Below are 15041 nucleotides of genomic sequence, written 5' to 3'. Positions count from 1 at the left end.
CTTTGTTTCTGGGGATTCTCCCTGTGGGATCTTTTGGGATCAGGACTCCTAAGCAGCCCTTCTCTAGCCTGGAGCCTCCTGGTAGCCACAGGCTTTCAGACAAGGGCCTCATCTGCGGGGTGGGGGTCCCAGGCTCCAGCTCAGGTCTGTGGTCTCTGAAGGCCAAGGTCAGCAAGGTACACAGCACTCCAACCCAGGGACAAGGGGGAGGCCCCTCTTCCTTTGGATTCCCTGCCAGGATTTCTGCTTCTCCCTAGCTGGGGTGACTTTGCAGAGGTTTGGCTATGAGCTTGGAAGGGGCAGCTGGCTGCAAGGCAGATTTCTGGGGGAAATGGGTGAATGCCTCCATGAGGGTGATTCTAGCTGACAGGTGCACAGGGGCCATAGGGAAAGTAAGAACCGGCCAGGCTGCTGTTGGCAGAGCAAACAGATTCACATCCAGGCCCAGTGTAGGGAGGTGGGAAAGGTGGGAACTTACCCCTGGCTCCTGGGGGAGGCCAACAGAAACCTACCTTGCAGCCCAGGTTGGCAGGTTTGCTGGAGGCTACACTCTGACCTCAGACACCCTCTTGAGGGCTGTCTTCTCTTTTGGTGATATTCATGGGGCACCTACTGTGTCTCTCGCTCCACACACACACACTCCTGTAGGCCGGAGACAAGTAAGATCCAATCTCTCTGCTTACCACCCTCCCCAAGATTGAGTGGGTCTTTTGGGTGGAGACAGAGGTGAAAAGAGATGAGGGTTGTGGTTGCCACATGGGACACACCCTCAGGGCACAAAGGCAAAACTGCAGTCCCTGGGGACACCAGGAAAGTCTCGTGAAGGAAGAGGAGGCTGAGCCTCCGAACATGGATGACGGGAGTAGGGGTATTACAGGCAGAGGTCACGGCATAAGCAAAGCCAGGATGCTCTGGTGACTGGGACCAGCTTTTCCCCACCCAAGCATTTCAGGCTGGACACCAAAGGCATGACTCTGAGCAAGAGAGTATCTGACTGATGGGTGTTTCTAGAGCGTATGTGTCTGTCTGGATTCGAAAGTCACTCATTGGCTGGTCATGGTGGCTCATCCCTCTAATCCTAGCACTTTGAGGGGCTGAGGCAAGTGGATTACTTAAGGCCAGGAGTTTGAGACCAGCCTGGCCAACATTTCTACTAAAAATACAAAAATTAGCCGGGTATGGTGGCACACACCTGTAGTCCCAGCTACTTGGGAGGCTGAGGCAGATGAATCACTTGAACCCAAGAGGTGGAGGTTGCAGTGAGCCGAGATTGTGGCACTGTACTCCAGCCTGGGCAACAGAGCAAGACCCTGTCTCAAAAAAAATAAATAAATAAAAGAAAAAAAAGTAACTCATTAATTCACCAAATATATATTGACCACCTACTAGGTGTAATCTGCTTTTGGGAGATTCACATTTTTAAAAGACATCATATCTTCCTGTCAGGGAAAAGCTATCTAAATAACTACACATGCAGATGAGTTTGTTCCAAAATAATAACAGGCTTCCTAGAGGTGGATTCAGGGTGCCTCAATAAGTCAGAGGAGGGTCCAGGTGCAGTGGCTCATGCCTGTAATCCCAACACTTTGGGAGCCCAAAGTGGGCAGATTGCCTGAGTTCAGGTGTTCGAGACCAACCTGGGCAACATGGCAAAACCTCATCTACTAAAAAAACCAAAATATTAGCCTGCTGTGATGGTGGGTACTTGTAGTCCCCGCTATTCAGGAGGCTGAGGCACAAGAATTGCTTGAGCCCAGGAGGTGGAGGTTGCAGTGAGCTGAGATCGCACCATTGCACTCCAGCCTGGGCAACAGAGGGAGACCCTGTCTCAAAAAAAAAAAAAAAAAAAAAAGAAGTCAGAGGAGGGAGAGGTAAATTGACACAGGAAGTGACATTGATGGTGGCTACTGGAGACAAAGAGAGGATCCCAGGCAGGGAAGCAGCTGGAGCAAAGGCACTGAGGGCTGCAAGCCCATGGCCAACATGGTGAAACCCCATCTCTACTAAAAATACAAAAATTAGCCAGGCGTGGTTGTGGGGTACCTGTAGTCCCAGCTACTCGGGAGGCTGAAGCAAGAGAATCACTTGAACCTGGGAGGCAGACATTGCAGTGAGCTGAGATCATGCCACTGCACTCTAGCCTGGGTGATAGAGACTCCATCACAAAAAAGAATAAAAAAAAGATGCCAGCAACTGCCCCTGAGGTAGGGGGCAGGGTGAGGGGAAGCATGTTGGGACCCTCAGCTGCCCTGGATGCCTCTTCCAGCTCTGCCCAGGTGGGGACTAGGCCGGTGTGCCCCTCTCCACAGAGCAGAGTCCTTAGGGTGGAGCTCCCGGGCGGAGGCTCCCTGGGGAAAATGCAGAGAGCCACAGCCATTCCAGGGAGGCCGAGGCTAAGTGTGGGCAGTGTTGAATGTGCTGCCTTGGTCCTAGGCACTCAGTGTCCGGGGCGCCATGCCAGATTGAGACACAAGGTCTCAGGCCTGTGGCAGCCAGGAGGGGCACTTTTCCGTGGGAGCTGTCACTTTGATTAGGGGCCTGCAGGGCTGGAGGCTTCCACAGTGACAGGCAGTCACAGGCAGTAAGGCAGGGACCCTCTCCTGCTCACATCCCCCGAGGCCATCTGTGGGAAGGAGCCTGGGGGTGGTTCTCCCCTCTCTGAGCCTCCTCGCCAAGGTCTCAGTCAGAGGCCTCCTTCTTCAGCAGCATCTGGCTCCTGGAATTCTCACTCCCAGCTCTGAGTGAGCCCTGAATACCTTGGAGGGGCACAGGAGGAGGAAGCAGCAGGAACCCACACTTCATCTCCCTCCTCCAAGCACTGCCCTGACTTACCCTGCCCACCCCCCATCTGTCTCCTACCCAAGAGACCCTTTCATTCTTCTTTTTTTTTTTTGAGACTGAGTCTCACTCTGTCGCCCAGGCTGGAGTGCAGTGGTGGGATCCCAGCTCATTGCAACCTCCACTTCCCAGGTTCAAGCAATTCTCCTGCCTCAGCCTCTCTAGTAGCTGGGATTACAGGCACCTGCCACCATACCCGGCTAATATTGTGTTTTTAGTAGAGACGGAGTTTCACTATATTAGCCAGGCTGGTCTCAAACTCCCAACCTCAGGTGATCCGCCTGCCTCGGCCTCCCAAAGTGCTGGGATTACAGGCCTGAGCCACTGTGCCTGGCCTCTTTCATTCTTCAGGAATGCATCTTGAGCCTTCTTTCACCCCCCTTGCCTCTCCTCCCAATGGAGGTGTGGTACAGGGACCTTCCCCAGAAGAAGGCTGAACTCCATGACCCTAAGGACCATCACACACAGACACACACACACCCCTAAATAACTTTAAGTGATTATCTGACATCTGCAAAGAGACAGAGGTTTGCTGTCCCCTCGCACTAACCTCTGATACAGATGTTGAGCCAGCACAGGGCATCGGGGGACAGCTGGGCAAGAAGCAACGACCTAACCCCAGCCCCACACAGAGGATCTGCTTAGGAGCTGAACAAAGCACTTGCACCTGCAGCATGGCATTCCCTCCTCACCCAGCCACCCTAGGCACAGATGATGACATTCAGTCTCACTTTATAAACTGGGAGAGTGGGGTTCAGGGAGATTAAGTAACACCCAAGGCCACACAGTTGGGTTTGGGTCTTAAGTTTCAGACTCTATTTTGTTTTGTTTTGTTTATTGAGACATCTTGTTCTGTTGCTCAGGCTGGAGTGCCTGGCACAATCGTAGCTCACTGCATCCTCCACCTCCTGGGCTCAAGCAGTCCTCCCTCGGCCTTCTAAGTAGCTGGGACTACAGGCATGCACCACCATGCCTGGCTAAATTTTTTGTTATTTTTAAAAATTTTTGTAGAGACAGGGTGTATTAGTCCATTTTCACGCTGCTGATAAAGACATACCAGAGACTGGACCATTTACAAAAGAAAGGATTTTAATGGTCTCACAGTTCCATATGGCTGGGGAGGCCTCACAGTCATGATGGAGGGTGAAAGGCACGTATCACATGGTGGCAGACAAGAGAAGAATGACAGCCAAGTGAAAGGGGTTTCCCCTAATTAACCCATCAGATCTCATGAGACTTACTCAGTACCACGAGAACGGTATGGGGGAAACTGCCCCCATTATTCAATCATCTCCCACTGGATCCCTCCCACAACACGAAGGAATTATGGGAGCTACAATTCAAGATGAGATTTGGATGGGGACACAGCCAAACCATATCACAAGGTCTCGCTATGTTGCCCAGGCTGGTCTCAAACTCTTGGCCCCAAGCAATCCTCCCACCTCAGCCTCCCAAAGTGCTGGGATTACAGGCGTGAGCTACTGCACCCAGCCCCAGGTTTCTGACTCTAAATTCTATCTCACACTCTTATCTGACACCCTCCTGAGGAGAACAGAATATATTAGGAGCAACTGAGCCATGTTTGAGAGCGGGGAGGAGTATGACCCAGAGGGCAGGCTGTCCCAGCAGATGATTCCACAAATGCTCGGGACCTATGGCCACTCCTGTGCCCTGTCCCTTGGTGTGCTCAACTGAAGAATGGGAAGATGCCAGCCATCTGGCTAGGGACGGAGAGAGTAGCTTCTTAAAGCCAACCAGCCCCTCCCTTGTCTCTTGGTAGAAAGAACCCAGTCATCCAATTCAGAGTGGGCCTGCCCCATGGCATCCATTGCAACATGACACAGGAGGGGACAGGAGGGCATTTCTGAAATGACTTAAGCTCTGGCTTGCTGAAATGACCAGAAGAACCTTAGTCAGGGACTGCACGGTAGACAGTATGGGGGGCAGGAAAGCAGAGATCGAGTCAGACTATAATGGATTTCAGGGCCAAGATGGCTGCAGCTATAACACATGTCCCTGTGCCTTCCAGCGGGAGAGGGGTAGTGGTCAGAGTGGCAGGCCAAAGCTAGGCTCCCCTATTCTGCGCCCTCAGACCTCCCCTAGCTCCTGTTCGAATCGGTCCCTCCATCCCCTCTCCAAGTCTTTGACTGCAGAAGCCTCTGGCTGCATCCTGGGCCCCAGAGATCAAAGACCTTGAGCTCAAGTCATGCCTGAGTCACTGGCTTGATGAGCTTCTCACCCCCACTCCCTGCAGATGGATTAATTTCAGTCCCATCAGGAGGCCCCGGAAGCCCTCCAGCCTGTCCCCCATCCTTCAGTATCTCCCTGGGTTGCCGTTTCCTCCCCAGTCACGGCCTCCCACACACATACTGAGGCCTTTGGGTGCATGCTGCAAAGAAACGGTGCTCCCCCAAGGCCACTGAGAAGTTCTTCTTGCAGTCTGACCTGCCTCTGCCTCCTGCTGCTATTCTCGCTTGGTGGCAGGTGACAGAAGTGCCCCACACTCTTCCTGAATGTCATCATATCCCCCTCCCCCAGGTGTGATCCTGACCATTGGTATCCCCCTCCCCCAGGACCACCAGGAAAAGCAAGGCTGTCTGGGTAGAGAATTAGGGGGCTTAGCTCAGATCCCTGCCCTGGAAGAAGACAAAGATTCTGTCTGTCTCTGGGTGGGTTAATTAGCTCTGGGTTTGAGTTTCCTTCCTCTCCCCACACAAACAACTCCTCCCCGCAGAGCCCCTTCCTAACAAACCTGTTTTCAGGAGCTGCTGCAGCCAACCCCTCCCAGATCTTCTTTGTGGTTCGAGTGTTGGCTGCTCCAGAGATTACAGGTTATTGTCTGGTGGAGACAGGATGCTGAGGGGGTGGGGGGCTAGCATTGGAACCTGGGTTTGGAATGCAGGACTGGATCCAGCTGTGGGCTGGCTGCCTCCTTCCCCCACTCCACCCCCTCCCAGCCACCAGGTGCTCAGGTCAGTAAAGAGCCAGCTTTTAGGAAGAAGAGGGAGAGGAAGGAGTGAATGGAGGGGGGGAGAAGGACCGGGCTGGGGGATTTGGGGTGGGCAGGGGAGGGGTGTCAGGAGTTCTAGTGGATCAGGCCGGGTGCTGTGGCTCACACCTGTAATCCTAACACTTTGGGAGGCCAAGGCAGGTGGATCATTTGAGGTCAGGAGTTCGAGATCACCCTAGCCAACATGATGAAACCTCTCTACTAAAAATACAAAAGTTAGCTGGGCGTGGTGGCGGGCACCTGTAATCCCAGCTACTCTGGAGGTTGAGGCAGGAGAATCGCTTGAACCCGGGAGGCAGAGGTTACAGTGAGCCTAGATCTTGCCACTGCACTCCAGGCTGGATGACAGAGCGAAATTCTGTTTCAAAAAAAAAGAAGTTCCAGTGGATCAGATGAACTCCCTCCTCTCCTTCCTGGCATTGCCCAGGTAACAGATCCAGGGGTCCAGGTGGTAGACTAACAGTGGCAAGACACCTGGATCCCCATTCCCCAACCCCCACATGGCCAATGCTCTTTGATAAAGTGGCAACACCTCTCTGATGCTCAGTTTCCTCTTCAGCAACAGCAGTTAAACATAAGGGGATGGTGAGGAGAGGATGAGTGAGGCTGGGCAGAAGAACGGGCTCCTGCAGCAAGTCCTGAGGCAAGAGGATGGCAAGAGCCATCCAGCAGGCAGAGCAGGGCCAGCAGCTCCTCCTTCCCTGGAGGTCCCTGTGGACAAAGTCAGCCCTTCCAACCCTTTGCTTCAGTGTAAGAGGCCCCAGGCAATGGAATCCTCCGGGAGTGGGGGCTGAGGGATGCTCCCTGATACCCTCCCCCAGTTCTTGGTCTGCACATTTGCCCCCATACTTCTCCCCTGGGGGATAAGCATGCCCTGTTCTTTCTACCTGCGGTTGGGATGGGGGAAACCAGAGAATGGGCAGCTCCTTCCTGGCAAAGAGAGACAGGGCCCTGGAACGACGCTGCTTTCCAGGCAGAACCAGGAGTCCCTCCCTCGCGCCCTCCCCTCCTGTCCCTCACATCCCCCCCTTCCCTCTGTCACTCTGGCTGGGTTTCATTTGCTCCTCGTTCTGCGCTCTGCGGTGTCTCCAAAGGCAGAGAATGCTCTTGGGTGAGTGCTGAGGACACCTGGGCTGGGAAGTGGGGAGAGGGCTTAGGTGAGGGTGGTCCTCTCCCCTCTCCCCAGCCCAATCCTTTCCGGCTATAGTTGGCCCCCAAAAGTTGTCTGTCAGAGACACCAGTAGCCAGTTACTCTCAACCCTTTTCCCAGGTTCAGGGCTGGGCAGGGAAGCCCCCACTCTGGCCGAGAACAAAGGTGAAAGGAGGGGCAGGAATGGTGGGGAGCTGGAGGTCCACCCTGCAGGAAACAGGGGTGCTGGACATCTGGGCAGATGCCTGTTCAGGAGCCCGTGTCAAAGGTTCTGTGTATCAGACCTCACCTTTAACTGCCTCTGAGGGGCCAGGGGAGCAGGAGACGTCCGAGGGGAGTGAAGAGGGAGCTGTTACTGCAGCAGAGAAAGAGAGAGAAGCAGACAGAGGGAGATGGAAATCAGGGTGCCTCCTCCCTGAGATCTGGCCACTGCACTGGGGTCCACACCAGTGCCCCCCTCCCCGTCTTTATCCATGGTCTGCCAGCTCACCTCTCCACACAGAGGGTTGCCTGGCCTTTTTTGAGGGAGACAGCCATCACCCATCAAAGGCTGTTTGGGGGAACCCTTTCATTGGGGGTAAAGGGCTGGAGGCAGAGGGACTGGGGGCAGAGTTTCTGTTGTGACTGGGCTTTGGAGTCTTCCTCCAGCTTAGGGGAGTCTGCACATCCTGAGTGCTAGATGACCCAGAAGTGGCTCAGGGACTCTGGAGAATGTGGGGAGGAAGCCCCTGGCCACGGTGGGAGTGGGCATGCAGTATGTCTTGGCTCAACCTCTCACTCCCCACTTTGGCTCTCTCTCCCTGGACTCCCATATTCTTCGCAGAGTTTGGGTTTTATCCATGATAGAAATGGCAGTGTGATTATTTGAGATGTGCTGTGTGCAGGCATGTGCCTCTGGGAGGACCCTATCGTCTGCCCCATGACTTAGGGGTAGGGGGGTGGGAGAAGGAGTGGGAGAGAGACTCTGTTTGGAGATATGCTCTTTTAAGTCCAATGCATTTAATTTTGTAAGGGGAGTGTGTGTGCACACCGGTCTCTGCATCTGCATATGGCTCTTTGTGTACATGCATCTATCTTTGTGAAGGTGTGTGCTGCTGTGTGCCCATTGCTGTCCTTGGTCTATATCTGCATTTGTAGGGGTCTGCACATTCATGTGCATCTGTCTCTCTGGGTATATGTATACACAGGTATGTCTTTGTTGCTTGTGCCCATCTGTGTATGCAGGCATGCTCTTGTGTGGCCAGCGTGCCTGCCTTTGCCTCCCAGCCAGCATGGGTATCTGTGTATCTTGGCATCAGTACCACCTCCATATGTATATGCATCTCATGTGTAGATGGAATACATGGTCTAACTGTGGGGGGAAGTATGTATGTATGTGCCTTGATGTCTATACCTGCCACTATCCATGGGTGATATGGGCCTCAGGTTGTGTGTCTCTGTGCTCGTGTGTGTGTCTGTCTGTCTGTCTTTTCCCATTATGGCAAAATAGCAGGATGTGGCTTTCCCAGATCTTGTCCCTTGGTGGCAGCCAGGGTGATGTTATTTCATAAGATTTCTGCTCTGTGCCCTGCCCCAGCCTCGGTTGGACCTTTGGGGGCAGCCTCTTCTCCTGTACTCGGTCTGGCTTGCTCATACCTCTGACCACACCCCACCCTCTTGAGGCAGTTGGCTAATGAGCCATGGCTGCTCCAAGACACTTAGGTGGCTGTTCTGCAGCAAAATGCTATCCAAGAAGACCTACCCCCAACCTGACCCTTTTGGGGTGCAGAATTCTTGACCTGAGGGCTGTGTGGTGCCATTCGGGGGCAGCTGTGGGGGCTGTGGCTCCCTTCATTTGAGTGTAGCCAGGAGTCAGGCGGCCACACGTGTGTGTGCATGTGACTCGCGCACCATCCCAGCAGCCCTGGGGCTGGGGTTCACAGTGAATGTCAGAGGCAGACGGTGGATGGCACAGAGCAGTGCTGCATGGAGGATGCTGGGGCGGAGGAGTTCCCAGCAGCCACTGGTAGGGCTGAGACCTCAAATCAACATGCACCCTAGGCCTTTTGCAGAAGAGCAGTGTACCCAATTGTGAGGGGACTGGAAGGCATTTCTGGGTGACTTGGTGCTGTCTGGAAGGGAGACTGGGTCATTCTCTTGACATTCCCTTGACCCACAGCAGCAGTCCAGCCCCCTCTCTGAATGGCCTCCACACCCAGCACCGCATTTGGTCTTCAGACCCATTTCTGTCCTGTCCTAGCCTCCTCCCTGGGTTGTAATTCCCGCTTTACAGATGAGAAACAGGCTCATAGCTAAGTGTCCTGTCCAAGGCCTCAGAGTTAAATATAACTGGAGCTCCATCCCAGGCCTCTGGACTCCACATCTCCACGACTGGGAGGGTTGGGGTGCCACAACAGCACATTCCTCCTGCAGGGAACCTCCTCAATTCACCTCTCAGGGTAACGCAGACAGGGATGAGGGTCGGCTGTGTATCAGAGTTCTAGAAAAAGGTCACTCCAGCCTCCCTCCCTCTTCCCCACTCTGTCAACCCCACTGCAAATAACTCACTAGGCTAAAACAATGAGCTTCCCAGTTCCAACTCCTCCGAAGGAGGCTCCCCATCAGGTGGGAAGGTCCAAATCCCCAGCATTCCCCTAGAGCCATCCAGCATCAGGCACTGCCCCCACCCACCCCAATTCTTCATGAACCTGCAGCGACCTGTCAACTTCCAGAGGAGATCTTTGCTCTGCCATCCCACGGCCTGGAGTGCCCTTCCCCTAGTAATAGTTCACCTACCCAGAATGCTGCAAACCCTAATTGACCCTCCCTGCAGACCTTCAGCTGATCGCCCGCTCCTTGGTGATCCCAAAGCACTTGCTTCTAAACTCTCAGAGCACTTTGCAGCCTCCACGGCGCTCTACCTGTCTGTCTCTTACGGCTGTGAGCCCCTCGAGGAACCCCGGATACATGCGCGGACCGAATGAACCCCGGCACCGCGCTGCTTGCGGTCTAGCCTCAGTGGCTCCTGCTGCGGCGCGTGCGGCGGCAGGGGCCGGGGGGTGGGGCCGGGGCCGGGCTGAGCGAGCTGGGCGGGAGGCGCGGCAGGTGGGCGCGGCCAGGTGAGCCCGGGGACGCCGCCCGCCCTGCCCGCGACCCCGGCCGGCGCCGGCTGCTGGCGCCTCTTCGCCCCCGTTGCCGCTAGTGGCTGCTGTCGCTCCGTGGAGCCCAAGGAGACCGCGGCCAGAGCGTCCACCGCCCAAGATGGTGGTTCCTGTGTCTCCGTGAGTGCTAGCGGACGGGACGGGGGCGCCGGTCCGGGCTGGGCGCCCCCTCTCGGAGCGGGCGGGACGGGCGGTCGGAGGCTCGGTGCCTCTGCGGGGCCCACCGAGGGCTCTGTCACCACGCGCCCCCCAGAGGAAGTTCCCCAGCCCTCCCCGTCCCAGCCCCCGGGAGGATGGGTGAGATGGGGTGCAGGGGAGCCCCTTCTCACCAGGGCTGCCAGAGCAGGGGGCGCCCGGCCGTACTCTGCTGAGAGCTGGACTCCTGTTAGTGGGGTCCCAAAGCAACGGGTCCCCAGGAGCCCGGGGAGGAGGCTCGGGACCCACATCCTGGGGCCACATGAGTACTGTTTGAGGCTTACATGCCGAGGGGCCCTTGTCAAGTTGTTCCTGCTTCCATCCGGCTGGTCAGGGTGTGGAAAGAGGTGAGAGGAGACCTGGGTCTGCAACAAGTGTGCCCCCCTGGTCAGCCTTGGTCACAACTGGACCCATGGAGTTTTGTTTACCCCTCACTCCACCCAGCCTGGTTCCTTGAGGTTGAGGTGGGGAGAATGTTAATGGAATTTGACCTGTTTAGAGCAGCTCTGTCCAATAGAACTTTCTGGGATGATGGAAATGTGCTGTCCAATGCAATAGCCACTAGCCACATTGTCTACTAAGCACTTGAAAAGTGCCTGGTGTGAGCTGAACGCTAATGTTTTATTTAATTCTAAGTAATTTAAACAGCTGCATTTACAACAGCTGCAGTGGCCAGTGGCTGCTCTGTTGGACAGAGCCATTTTAGCATCTCCATCTTTCTGGGCTCTACCTACCTGCCCTTTTGTTCTGCAGAATGGGCAGGATAGGCAGCTTCGAGGTACATGGAAAGGATCTGACAAACTTCCAGAAGGGCATTACCTTGCTCTTGCACCCCTCTGCCCCCGTTCTAAGATCCTGTGTGTAGTGGGCTAGGCAAGGTCATAGAATCACAGGATCTTGGGAGGAAAGAATGTCAAAGGTAGCTGTTTTAATCACCCAACAGGTGCCCAAGGGCTGACTCCACTTCCCTCTCTGCCTGGGCACCTGCTCTTTCTTATTCACTGCCCAATTGTGTGGTGCACTTGCTGGGTGTCAGGCACTGTACCTGTCTCTGGATTCAGACATGAAGAAGTTAGTTACCTTTCCTGCCCTCAGGGAATGTGCATGAGAAGGAGGGTGGAGAGAGGATGAAGCAAGAGAACTATACAGATAGAAGCAGAGATTTGTAATCTGTGGAGCATGCAATGGAGAGAATAAACAGGGAGCAATGACAAAAAAGAAGGGACTTCCTGGGAATCGATGGTTAAGCTAAGGCCAAAGGGGAAATGAAACAGGCCAGCTAAAGCATTGGGAGGGCAGCTGGGAACATTCTGGAAGAAGGGACAGCATGGGCAAAGGACCCGAGGGATGGGAACCTGGCACTCTGGATGAACCCAGAGAGAAGGGTGGTGTTACTAGAAAGGAAGGGAGACACAAGTGGCCACCAGAGAGGTCAGTAACCCTGGGCATTTGGCAGACCTCAAAGGAATTCTGGCACTGGCCTTAGAGGAGTGGGTGGTTGTAGAAGGGTCTAAAGCAATATATATATAAATTTTTGAGATGAAGTCTTGCTCTGTCTCCCAGGCTGGCATGATCTCGGCTCACTAAAGTGGTATTTTTTTTAAAGCTCCCCTCTGGTTAAGAGAGGTTAAGAGTAGAAACCCAGCATGCAATCAGGAAGCAACTGCATTCGTCCAGGCAAAAGATAAAGGTGGCCTGGACAAGGCCGCCAGGCAGTGGTGTGGAGAGAAGGAACAAGTTAGAAGTGGATTTTGGAGGGAGAATCAACAGGACCTGTGGATGGAGCGGGTTCTGGATGTGGAAGAGAGCAGGGATTGAAGGGCAGGTTTCTGGCCAAGGCACCTAGGAAGAAGGATGGATTTCATTTCCTGAGACAAAGATGACTGGGAGAGGGGCATATTTGCTTTTGTTTTTGTTTTTAGAGACAGGGTCTTGCTGTGTCACCCAGGATGGCTGGAGTGCAGTGATGTGATCACAGCTCACTGCAGTCTCAAACTCTCGGGCTCAAGTAATCCTCCTGCCTCAGCTTCCTGCGTAGCTGGGGCTACAGGTATATGCCACCATGCCCAGCTAATTTTTTTCTTTTTTCTTTTCTTTTTTTTTTTTTGGTAAAGACAGGGTCTCCCTATGTTGCCCAGGCTGGTCTCAAACTCATGGGCTCAAGCAGTCCTCCTGCCTCAGCCTCCCAAAAATGCTAGGATTATAGGTGTGAGCCACCACATCGAGCCAAAAGTAGCATATTTGTAAGGACAGATCAAGAGTTCTGTCTAGACAGGCCAGGAAGGTAGCTGGATGGAGTGGTGTGGTGCCCAGGCTGAGGCAGGAGAATCGCTTGAACCGGGGAGGCAGAGGTTGCAGTGAGCTGAGATTGCGCCACTGCATTCCAGCCTGGGCGACAGGGTGAGACTGTCTGGGAAAAAAAAAAAAAGAAGTCCCAAGGAAGAGGGCCAATGAGTTTTACTTGCATCTGGCAGTCTTTCCTTACACCGAACCAGCTGGTCCTGGAACTCTCCTCATCTGCCCTTGCTTTACCCACCTACTATGTGCTGGTTCCACACAGGGCACTGGTATACGTGTTAAGTGGACAAAGACAGTTACTGCAGTCTCAGAGCTTAAGATCGTCTAATTGGTCCAGGCACCTGTAATCCGAGCACTTTGGGAGGCTGAGATGGGCAAATCATTGAGGTCGGGAGTTTGAGACCAGCCTGGCCAATACGGTGAAACCCCGTCTCTACTAAAAATTTAAAAAAAATTAGCCGGGGCTGGGCGCGGTGGCTCACGCCTGTAATCCCAGCACTTTGGGAGGCCAAAGCAGGCAGATCACGAGGTCAGGAGATCGAGACCATCCTGGCTAACCCGGTGAAACCCTGTCTCTACTAAAAATACAAAAAATTAGCCGGGTGTGGTGACGGGCGCCTGTAGTCCCAGCTACTTGGGAGGCTGAGGCAGGAGAATGGCGTGAACCTAGGAGGTGGAGTTTGCAGTGAGCTGAGATCACGCCACTGCACTCCAGCCTGGGCGACAGAGCAAGACTCCGTCTCAAAAAAAAAAAAAGCTGGGCGCGGTGGCACGTGCCTATAATCCCAGTTACTTGGGAGGCTGAGGCAAGATAATTGCTTGAACCCAGGAGTTGGAGGTTGCAGTGAGCTGAGATTGCACTACTGCACTCTAGCCTGGGTGACAAAGTGAAACTCCGTCTCAAAAAAAAAAAAAAAAAAAGAGAGAAAAAAGATCATCTAATTGACAATCTCAGAAACGAGTTCTTTCAGGTGGCCAAAATGAATCCATTCATTCCTTTTTAATGTGTTGGCATTGTTTTCTATTTTTATTTTATTTTTAAATTTTTATTTATTTATCTTTTGGAGATGGGGTATTGCTGTGTTGCCCAGGCTAGTCTTGAACTCCTGAGCTCAAGTGATCCACCTGCCTTGGCCTCCCATATTTTTATTTTTATTTTAAAATTTTATCTATTTATTTATTTTGAGACAGCGTCTCACAATGTTGCCCAGGCTGTAGTGCAGTGGCATGATCATAGCTCATGATAGCCTTGAACTCCTAGGCTCAAGTGATCTTCCCTCCTGAGTAGCTGGGACTACAGGCATATACCACCATGCCCCGCTAATTTTTTAAAAACATTTTATTTGTAAAGACAGGGTCTCCTTATGTTGCCCAGGCTGGTCTGGAACTCCTGGGCTCAAAAGATCCTCCCACCTCGGCTTCCCAAAGTGCTGGGATTACAGTGTGAGCCACCATGCCTGGCCCTTTCATTCTTTTAAACAACCAACTTTTACTGAGAGGTATCTGTGTGCCCAGCCCCAGACAGGGACTTAGAGATATGAAAATGAACAAACATGGTCTTGGCTTCTATGAACTCAGTGCGGAGATATATAGAGAATCCCTGTATTCACCATATTGTGTCATGAAGACTCGTGCATAGGGAGCTGTGGGGAACCAGAGGATGGCTGCCAGCCCAGGTTGTAGGGATCAGCATGGCAGAAGGGATACCTGAGCTGCCCTCAGGCAGTGAGTGGGAATTAGTAAGAAAAGAGGAGGGAGAGGGAATTCTAGGCTCAGAGGATGAAGACAGGGACAAAGTAACAGCTTGGTGTCCACTGGGAATGCAAGCCTTCAGAATTGATTGGGCAGACAGGAGTGGCGGGAGGCTCTATTAACAGAAGCATTCAGAGCCTGGGGAGGGCCTTGTTGGCTTGTGGTGAGGTGTGTAGACTTAGGCAGTGGGATATCAGTAAAGAGGTGGAAGCCAGAGAGTGACACAGTTGGATCTGTGTGTGAGCTTGCTGTCTCTGACTGTTGGGTGAGGGATGAGTCTGGGGGAAATGACCATGCAGAGACCGAGGCAGCTGCAATGATCCAGGTGATACCGTGAGGGCCTGAACTGGACCAAGGCTAGGCAGCTGAAGGGAGAGAGATGGTACAGACCAGGGTCTCAGTACAGCCTTTGGGGTCAGGAGGACATGGGTTCTGATTCAGCCTCAGCGACTTACTGCTTATGAAACCTGAAGCAAGCCAGTTAAAGTCATTGACCTCAGTTTTCTCCTCTCCAAAAGGATAATGTCTCAGCCACGGAGAGTCGTCTGGGTCTGCCCTGGATCATTGTAAAGCACTTAGCACAGGGCCTCAATTCACATCCCAGAAATGGTAGTTACAGTTAAGCATGAAGAGGAGAACACAGGTTGGATAAATAATT

The 15041-nt window shown here is 53.3% G+C and overlaps 2 protein-coding genes across 35 annotated transcripts in view; one reads left to right on the top strand and one right to left on the bottom strand.

Annotated features, from left to right (window-relative positions):
- ZNF385C (zinc finger protein 385C) overlaps positions 1 to 15041 on the top strand; it is a 67975-nt gene that overhangs the window by 31802 nt on the left and 21132 nt on the right. For 5 of the 34 annotated variants that reach the window (XR_013406805.1, XR_013406806.1, XR_013406804.1 and 2 more), the window contains exon 1: positions 10046 to 10258. The exons of 28 other annotated variants lie outside the window; for them this stretch is intronic. The gene's annotated coding sequence lies outside the window, so the exon portion shown is untranslated. Of the gene's footprint in view, positions 1 to 10045; positions 10259 to 15041 lie in introns of those variants that run through there. One more of the 34 variants, XM_077971780.1, reaches the window with a different exon arrangement.
- On the bottom strand, positions 3910 to 13564 carry LOC144335709 (uncharacterized). The gene is made up of 4 exons (XM_077971805.1): positions 13337 to 13564; positions 9899 to 12268; positions 7288 to 7353; positions 3910 to 6981 (listed from the first exon to the last, which is right to left on the bottom strand). The coding sequence occupies exon 2, from the start codon at positions 10582 to 10584 to the stop codon at positions 9910 to 9912; it is 675 nt and encodes a 224-aa protein (XP_077827931.1). The 5' UTR covers positions 10585 to 12268; positions 13337 to 13564; the 3' UTR covers positions 3910 to 6981; positions 7288 to 7353; positions 9899 to 9909.

Source organism: Macaca mulatta, chromosome 16 (genome assembly GCF_049350105.2).
Source record: "Macaca mulatta isolate MMU2019108-1 chromosome 16, T2T-MMU8v2.0, whole genome shotgun sequence".
In the NCBI taxonomy this organism is placed as follows: domain Eukaryota; kingdom Metazoa; phylum Chordata; class Mammalia; order Primates; family Cercopithecidae; genus Macaca; species Macaca mulatta.
The sequence above is the reverse complement of the archived record's forward strand: the minus strand, read 5'-3'. Positions and strand labels throughout refer to the sequence as shown.

What these genes read in the sequence shown, in the direction of transcription:
- LOC144335709 (XM_077971805.1), bottom strand. Translation starts at nt 10,584, where the DNA reads ATGTGGGTCCCGAGCCTCCTCCCCGGGCTCCTGGGGACCCGTTGCTTT.